At 41.1% G+C, this 9163-nt stretch overlaps 1 protein-coding gene across 4 annotated transcripts; it reads right to left on the bottom strand.

Moving 5' to 3' along the window:
- Positions 1-3541: 3541 nt before the first annotated feature.
- On the bottom strand, positions 3542-8869 carry cdca5 (cell division cycle associated 5). Of its 4 annotated transcripts, none has more exons than XM_055943269.1 (6): positions 8001-8868; positions 6024-6145; positions 5390-5457; positions 5166-5234; positions 4543-5046; positions 3542-4370 (listed from the first exon to the last, which is right to left on the bottom strand). In XM_055943269.1, the coding sequence occupies exons 3-6, from the start codon at positions 5426-5428 to the stop codon at positions 4290-4292; spliced, it is 693 nt and encodes a 230-aa protein (XP_055799244.1). In that variant the 5' UTR covers positions 5429-5457; positions 6024-6145; positions 8001-8868; the 3' UTR covers positions 3542-4289. The 4 variants fall into 4 exon arrangements, with proteins under 4 accessions (XP_055799244.1, XP_055799243.1, XP_055799239.1 ...); XM_055943268.1 differs by having other exon boundaries at positions 6021-6145; positions 8001-8867; XM_055943264.1 differs by lacking the exon at positions 6024-6145 and having other exon boundaries at positions 8001-8869.
- Between the last annotated feature and the right edge of the window lie 294 nt (positions 8870-9163).

Genomic DNA, 9163 nt, shown 5'->3' with positions numbered 1-9163 from the left:
CGATGGGGATGGCTTGGGCTGTGGTGGTCTCCATGGTGATGAGATGGACTGTGAAGACCGTGATGGTGATGGTGGTGAAATGGAGAATGGGAGCGATGCTGGTGATGATGGTGGTGTGGTGTTGAATGACAGGAGGGATGTCTTGATGAGGAGAGGCTATTATCTGGGCTAGTGCTGTCATCGGTGTGGCTGCTGGGACTGTGGTGTATGTCTCTTGCAGGCTGATGGTGTTGGTGGTCCTGGTGTTTGCCGAGATGGGAGCGAGAGTGCTTGCTGGAGCGGAACTGCCTGCGGATATGGGAGTGGACACTGAAGGTTGTAGAGCTTGCACTGCCAGGCCGACTACTCTTTTGTCTTTGCCTCTCCTCCCCTCTGTGTTCCATCTTGGGGGACCTCAGGGAGGCTTGTCCGGGGCTGCTGGGCCTGTGCGCAGCTGTGACCCCAAGAGAGGTGAGTCTGTACGGGCTGAACACCTGTCTGGTGATCTCGTTCAAAAAGGCAGAGAACTTCAATTTTTCCTGCACTAAGTTCTTCTTAGCTACCTGCTCTCTTTTCTTCAACTCCTTGTCTACAATGGTATCTGCATCTCCATCCCTGTCCTTACAATGGGACAGTGCCTCCATTGACTTTGCCTTGCGAAATTTGCCAGCCATTCCTGCCCCTTCAGAACTCTCTTGCTTCTTCAGGATGACATTGGCAGGGGTCTGATGAGAGGACATTGCTTTCTTTTTCTTTTTTTCTTTCAGGCTCTTTTCCTGTCTTGGGAGGTGGCCTTCATCATCTATCAAAGGAGATGTGTCATCTTCCTCATCTTCCTCCTCGTCATAGGCCTTCCTCCCCCTGTAGATGTCAGTGCAGGACTGTGAGTACTTGGGCTTCTGCAGTGGATGTTTGTTATCCTTCACGGACTCATTAATACTAGTCTGAGAGGACCAGGTGGAGGAAGTGCCAGAGGATGACGAGGAGGAAGAGGATGATGCTGAGGAAGAGGAGGAAGAGGATGAAGATGATGATGAGGAACCAGAGGAGGAGCTGGATGAGGTGGCTGCAACCTGAGGGTGGGAGGTCACATCTGTAGCATGGTGATGCAGACAGTGATGGTGATGATGAGGATGGTCAGGGGAAGAGGGATGAGATTTCTCATTGTGGTGGTGAGGGTGATTGTTGTGGCCATGGTGATGGTGGTGGACAATGCTGCCCTCTGATGTTGAATGGTTGCTACTGCAAGAGGAGATAACAATGACAGAATTGATCAGTATTTCACTGAGGCAGAGACCATACTCTTAGGCTGAGTTACACACTTTACTATAATGCAGCGTTGGTAAATTAACTAGGACAAGATAATTTGGTCACATCTGCATAATATTGATCAAAATATGTACAATTTCCAAAATTTTAAATACCAAAACAAGAAATTACAGTTCCATCCAGACAAACTTTCAGAACTTAGTTAACTAATAAAGTAATGTAATCAAACATACCCATGATCATTCTGATCTTCTGACCAATCTGTCTTTTGCTGGTGAGGATGAGGATGGTGATGATGATCATGGTTGTGGTGGTGGCGGGAATGGTGTTTGTGGTGATACGTTTTTTGGTCAGCCGGCTTGCCATGCCTGTGGCCCCTGGTCCCCTGCTTAAGCTGCACAGGAGTGAAGTACCTCTCCATCACCTGCTGCTTCCCACTCCACTGCTTCCGTGTGGTAGTCCTGGGTGCAGAACCAATCTGTTCTTTTAGTTGCTGTGCAGTCTGCAACTGTCTTTTAACTATTCCTCTCCCTGTGTAATGGGTGTATTTTCTTGATTATTTCTGATGATTCAAAAATATTTTCTGGACCAGAACTCAACTGTTTGGAAAAATGCCATATAATTATAGCAAAGTTAGGACATTAGTACATGTGAGCTAATTCAAACTGAGCACATTCATAAGTGTGCAATAGTTATGCTGACTTAAAACAGGCCATTTACCACATTATCTTGCATCAAGTACAACTATTTTTATTACTAAACTAATAACATGTTGCGTTATTATTGAAATATTTTAAGAGGTCAACACAAATAGAAAAACATATCAGCAAATACAATCAATCTCAGATCCGTCAAATCAGTCAGACTTACCTAAAAAAATGGTTTGAAAATACTTCGATGTGCCATTAATTCAAGAATCCTTATCAGGATTAATGAACTTGATCTTATTAATGAATTCAGATATTATCCTAAACCACATAAGCAGTGAGTGCCAGCACACACTCTGTCAGAGAACCCACAAGAATGACACAGGCTGAGATGCTCATTGATGTTTTGTACTAGGATTCTGCTGGCACTCTCCATCTGATGAAACCATTTTCCAATTGCGCTGGAGCGTGCATGAAACACGCCACACAGAAACATCAATACATTCTCTGCACCCACCCATTAGCCCCAGGCTATTTCAGAACACATGTAGAAGCTACTTAATAGACAAAACACACAAACTTTTCCTATTTCTGTGATGCATAATAAAGTAAAACATTGGTCAGCTAGTCTATTCAAGTGACATGGTATGGGCAATGTTACATTTTAAAACGCATGTCATTTGTGCAACATGCTTGGGAGATGTAGTTTATATTATATTTAAGAACTCATTGTTTATGTTAAGCTTAACCTGACACCAAATATATCTCTGAATTTGATCAAATAATGTTGCCCTTTAAGTTTTCTATGAATACAATTAAGCTGTGTGGACTTCAGTGTTTAGGAGATTGCCTGGTTATTAATGCCCAGCTTGCTATTGACCTACCTGCACCTATTGTGTCACTGCAATATCCACCATGATATGGACCAATAAAATGTGATTTGATTTGCAATAGTCCATGATAACTAAAAGGAATGACATTGAGAATTCTATTTAATTCCAATGGCATGACACAAGCAACCACAACCCAAGAAACATGATTATTTGTCGTGAATGATCACATCTTAATCCCATATCACTACACCCTGACAGCTATGTACAGAGGTACACATAAAAATTGCTTCTGGGATGTTTGACACCAGTAATATAGACAATAATTTGTCTCCTGTCTCTCTGAGGTTATAGCCATACAATACTAGCGTCTGTAGTTGTCCATCGCCCGCAGCCCCTTTCCCTGAATTGATTATCAATTGTGTGATACAGCACAGCCCTCCACTCGCAATCAATGGCAGCACTGCACTGATGTGACCCTCCAGCAAAGAGAATGGAAGGTCAAAGCAGTGTGGGGCTGAAACCCAGCCCACAGGTTATATAATTCAGAAATCAAGTGTTTTCTCCTTCAATTCTAAAAGGACAATGTTATTTAGGAGACCTAGAACATTGATACTCAATATAAACAAAATTGACATTTTTAAAATCACTGGCCTGGTAAAAATGTTACTTCAAAAAGTATCTTTAAAAGATAAAAATGAATGACTATAATGAACGCATCATGTAGCACAGTTGTTATAACAAACGCATAGATCAAAGGGAGAAAAAAAATCTAACTTAGTTTGAATAATTACTGTATGAAACAAACTGGAAGAGTTACACAGAATAAACTATTTATTATATTCATGATAGCAGAACAATTCTAAAAAGCAACATTACTTCTTACAAAAAAACAAAACAAAGCAAAGAGACGTCTTCAACCATATGATAGACTTGAGTCAGTAACGGACATGGTCAGCCAATAAGAACGCGTTTCCAATTGATATGGAGTAGTGATCAGATAATAAAAGTCTTAATCACTAACGTCTAAACTATCATCTATGAGTGGAATAAAGAAACTAATTACATTTACACAAAAGAAAATAACAGTGATGGAAGAAACCACAATGAGAGGGTGAGCGCAACCTCTAGGGAACAAAATGTGATCGGTTAAAACACACCTGTAATCCAACAATGATTTAGCAAATAATTGTAAATATAAAGGGTGCTCATCAACACAAATGTATGTCCCAGTGACATAATGAAGTTGTAATTTCAAAAAACAAATAACTATCAACATTTCAAAGTGACAGGAACATCCTTGAAGCTAGAATTATTTCTTGAGATACACTGTTGATACCAATCTGACATTTCCAACTGGATTTAAAAAAAAATAAAAATCAACATTTCTGTCTTGTAAATTAATCCTGTTGGTTTCCCATAGGCGGCCTTTTCATGCAAATAAAACCTTAACTCTTCATCGTCTTTGTAAATCAATAATGAATTTAAAAACATTAACGTTCTCCAGTATTGGCAACAAGTCTTTCTAGTCACATGTCAAAGTCTTTGTCGATGACCCATGAGTTTATTCCACCAACAACTCAAATCCTTCTGCCTCTTCAAACTCTGCATTCATCTTTGCCGCAAGGTCATCCAGCTCTGCCAGCTGGTTAGGAAGGAAATTGAAAAGTAGATCAACAAAGGTACAAATGCGTGTAGTGTACGTGCTGGTAAGCGCTGGTTTTCATATCTTGTTAAGTGATAAAGTACACTGTAGTCTACTATAGTTTAGTTATCCATCAATGTTGTCAACAGTGACATCATTTGTCCTCACTTACTTTTATTTGAGGAACCTTCTTCCTCCTCTTCTTCTCCTTTACCACAGCGACACCAGGGATGTTGACATCTGGCTCTGGGTCGGGAGCAGCACTGTTGTCCCCTTCCAGCAGGGTGAAGGAGCTGACTCCACAGAGAGACCTAGAGGCTTCAGGGCCCACCCTGAACTGCTCCACCTTGCGGAGAACCTGAGGTGTCTGAAGCTTCTCAAATCCAAACAGGGTCTCCCGACGCTGAGGAGATGGGGAGTACACGGCGTGGTGACTTTCAAACGAAGGGTCCCCTAGGCTTAGGCGGGTATAGGACCTCCGCACCTTTTGTGACCATGCTGAGTCTTCTGGGTTTGCTGCAGCCTGTGGACAGGGTGGTGAGGGGGCCAAGATCGGGGAGAGCATGGTGGCTTTTAGCGGAGGGACCTGGGCAGGTCCTGGGGTATAGATTTTTGACTTCTTCCGACTGCCTTCAAGCAATCTTTGTTCATTTTCTGTGTGTTCCTCGGAGGGGACCTGAAACAAAATCAATTGTGCACATATGACTGGGCTGATATGAAATAGCAGAAGGACCAAACATTTTAAAACTGTGCAGCTTATTATGGAAACCGATTTGATGTGTTCTTTCAACTCACATTGACTTGTGTTTTCCTGGGTGCAATCTTCCTCACAGTGATGCGGCGTTTTACGGCATCTGTAGGAGCCTGTGGATTACAGTAACATAATTCGACAAAATACTGAAATGACTGCAGATGTTTGCAGGATGCAGTTTGACTATGTCAATTGGTAAATTGAAATGTTAGTAGTTCTGAAGGACTGGTGGTGTTCAGTTCTAGCTGCTGACAAAGGTACTACTCACAGAGTTGGGGACATTTTCATTTGGAGAGCTCAACCGCATTGACCTCCTTCGTGGCTGGCTGGTAGAATCTGGTATAAGACAAAGAATGGTCCAACCATCAACAATTTTACCTCAATGGCAGCTTACAACCGGCAGCTGCACATCTATCACTCCAGAGTTTAATTGCTATATTGTAAATATTTTGCCAATATGGCCTATTTATTGCCTTACCTCCCTTATCCCATCCCATTTTTCTATTGTATATGTTTGTTTATCCCATGCCTAACTCTGCATTGTTGTTTGTGTCGCACTGCTTTGCTTTATCTTGGCCAGGTCGCAGGTGTAAATGAGAACTTGTTCTCAACTAGCCTACCTGGTTAAATAAAGGTTAAATATATATATATATATATTTTTTAAAACAATTGTGTGCAATCTTTGTAGCCAGTAGCAACATGACTTGACTGGTAAAGACCTTTGACTGGTAAAGTTGAAGTGACAGTTGTTTTTAGTCTAATGTCAAGATGAGTCCATGTCCAAAGCCATCTGTTGTGAAGATCCAGCTGTATGCTTTAATATGTAAAGGCATGGGGAAGATAGGCAATAGTTTGTAAGTGCAGCCTGCAATTCAGGGCGTTCCCCTGCCTACCCTTACCACCTGGGGGAGGACCGTCAGGAAGTCCAGAATCCAGTTGCAGAGGGGTGTTCAGTCCCTGGTTCCTGCAGATGTAGTAATGCCCACATGCAGGGACGCCCTGAATTGCAGGCTGCAGTTGTACCCTTCTCAAGATAGACATCAAAATGATGGAAATAGATAGATGATCTTGCATTGATTTGAGATTGGGGCATATAGTTAGCTGTCTAACTAAGTCTAGAAAATAGATAACATTTGACACTCATCTCACCATAGAAATGTTAAAAAAAATAAGTTTGATTTAGTGAACCACACATTTGCTAGCTAAGAAGTTTAGGTATCAAAAAAATATATATATAAAATATTGACTTTGGCCTTACTACTAAAGCCCATAGAAACGCATTGAATAACACATTCATGGCAAAAAGGACAGTATACAGCATATATATACAGTACCAGTCAAAAGTTTGGACACACCTACTAATTCAAGGGTTTTTCTTTATTTTCCCATTGTAGCATAATAGTGAAGACATCAAAACTATTAAATAACACATATGGAATCATGTGTAACCAAACAGGTGTTTAAAAAAAAATCGAAATATATTTTAGATTCTTCAAAGTAGCCACCCTTTGCCTTGACAGCTTTGCACACTCTTGGCATTCGCTCAACCAGATTCACCTGGAATGCTTTTCCAACAGTCTTGAAGGAGTTCCCACATATGCTGAGCACTTGTTGGCTGCTTTTCCTTCACTCTGTGGTCCAAGTCATCCCAAACCATCTCAATTGGGTTGAGGGCAGGTGATTGTGGAGGCCAGGTCATCTGATGCCACACTCCATCACTCTCCTTCTTGGTCAAATAGCCCTTACACAGTCTGGAGGTGTGTTTTGGGTCATTGTCCTGTTGAAAAACAAATGATAGTCCCACAAAGCCCAAACCAGATGGGATAGCGTATCGATGCTGAATGCTGTGGTAGCCATGTTGTTTAAGTGTGCCTTGAATTCTAAATAAATCACAGACAGTGTCACCAGCAAAGCACCCCCACCTCCACCTCCATGCTTCACGGTGGGAACCACACATACGTAGATCATTCATTCACCTACTCTGCGTCTTCCAAAGAAACGGCAGTTGGAACCAAAAACCTCAAATTTTGACTCAACAGACCAAAGGACAGATTTCCACCGGTCTAATGTCCATTGCGCGTGTTTCTTGGCCCAAGCAAGTCTCTTCGGCCATGAAGGCCTGATTCACGCAGTCTCCTCTGAACAGTTGATGTTGAGATGTGTCGGTTACTTGAACTCTGAAGCATCTATTTGGGCTGCAATAACTCTAATGAACTTATCCTCTGCAGCAGAAGTAACTCTGGGTCTTCCTTTCCTGTGGAGGTCCTGATGAGAGCCAGTTTCATCATAGCACTTGATGGTTTCTGCGACTGCACTTGAAGAAACCTTTAAAGTTCTTGACATTTTCCACATTGACTGACCATGTCTTAACGTAATGATGGACTGTCGATTCTCTTTGCTTATTTGAATGGTAGCCTAGTGGTTAGAGCGTTGGACTAGTAACCGAAAGGTTGCAAGATTGAATCCTCGAGCTGACAAGGTAAAAATCTGTTGTTCTGCCCCTGAACAAGGCAGTTAACCCACTGTTCCTAGGCCATCATTGAAAATAAGAATTTGTTCTTAACTGACTTGCCTAGTTACAAAGAAAAGGGGCTTGGTCTTTTACCAAATAGGGCTATGTTCTGTATACCACCCCTACCATGTCACAACACAACTGATTAGCTCATACGCATTAAGGAAATAAATTCCACAAATGAACTTTTAACAAGGCACACCTGTTAATTGAAATGCATTCCACCTCATGAAGCCGGTTGAAAGAATTCCAAGAGTGTGCAGCGCTGTCGTCGAGACAAAGGGTGTGGCTACTTTAAAGAATCCCGAGGAACATTTTCGGATATAGCGGGTGTGAAATAATTTACAAAATAACAAAAAATACTGACCAGCCAAAACGGGTTGTGGTGTCTCGTTGCTCATCCTTGCCGCCTGTCAAGCTTGATTTACCAATATAAAATCAGTAGCTAACAAGCTAGCTTACGAAATGAGAACAAAGACAATTGTATAGTTAACAAATACATATAAAACGCTAACTAGGCACCTAATAACTAATGCAAAACCGATGTAATGCAATATTGCGAGTGGATAACTTGCTAGCTAGCTACTACTACTACTGTAGTGGTTCATTTTGCTTGAAGTCCTACATGTTTCAAAATTGCCCGCCTGGAAGTACCGGAAGTGTTAGATTGCCACTTCCTGTCCGTTGTATACGTCTTTCTCCACAACAATTTACTTAAGTACTGCATAGGTACTACATTAACGATAAATGTGCGATTGCAGCTAAACTATGATAAACTCCAGAATAGTAGGCGGAAACACAGGGCTAGATCAAATAAATAGATTAACACTCCAGTATACACCTTTCAGTTTGTTGCAATCCGACAAATACAAATTTAAAGAAGAAGAAAACCTACGATAAACATTTGCTAGATATTTCACCGGATGTATACGTTTGAAGCATCCGGTTGGCGTTTCCACTCACTACCGAATATGGTGATGACAGGAAGCTCAGTGGGAAAGGATGGCGCGAGATGGATTTGGCCGATATTATGCAAATGTTCTAATTATGCTAATAATACCGTTTTCTATTGTCAAAACAATAATTGTATATTCCCAAAACTAAAACCTGTTACGAACAGAGTGGACTAAGTTTTGTAGATTTTAGCCTGTGCCAAAGTTTTAAAAATTGCGTTGTTTAGGAGTGAAAGGGCGAAGTGAGTTACTACACACGAGCACGTCATAGAATAGGCGAAAATATGCAACTACGTGCTAGAACGCGCAAATATTAATATTATGAACAAAACAAATACAAAAACAGAAATATACAAACAAGAGTACATCAACCTAACAGACAGTATTACATATCGAGGTACATTTTCAATTTGTCAAAAGGTTTTATGGTACGTAACGTTATTGCTTTTTTGTTTTTACACTTACTGATCATTTCTTAATAATGTAGAATTCTATCTTAAACAATGTGAAGAATGGTTTGTTCTCCGCCCACTTCATTAAAAAAATATATTTTACGGTAATATCTGATCGTTGATCA

This window comes from Salvelinus fontinalis, chromosome 13 (genome assembly GCF_029448725.1).
Source record: "Salvelinus fontinalis isolate EN_2023a chromosome 13, ASM2944872v1, whole genome shotgun sequence".
NCBI lineage: Eukaryota > Metazoa > Chordata > Actinopteri > Salmoniformes > Salmonidae > Salvelinus > Salvelinus fontinalis.
The sequence above is the reverse complement of the archived record's forward strand: the minus strand, read 5'-3'. Positions and strand labels throughout refer to the sequence as shown.

Bases quoted from the DNA above. Each gene is read 5' to 3' on its own strand.
- cdca5 (XM_055943264.1), bottom strand. From the start codon at position 8,034: ATGAGCAACGAGACACCACAACCCGTTTTGGCTG. The intron at 5,235-5,389 runs GTGAGTAGTACC...TGTAATCCACAG, and splicing joins ATGAAAATGTCCCCAACTCT to GCTCCTACAGATGCCGTAAA. The intron at 5,047-5,165 runs GTGAGTTGAAAG...ATTTTGTTTCAG, and splicing joins CCAGGAAAACACAAGTCAAT to GTCCCCTCCGAGGAACACAC.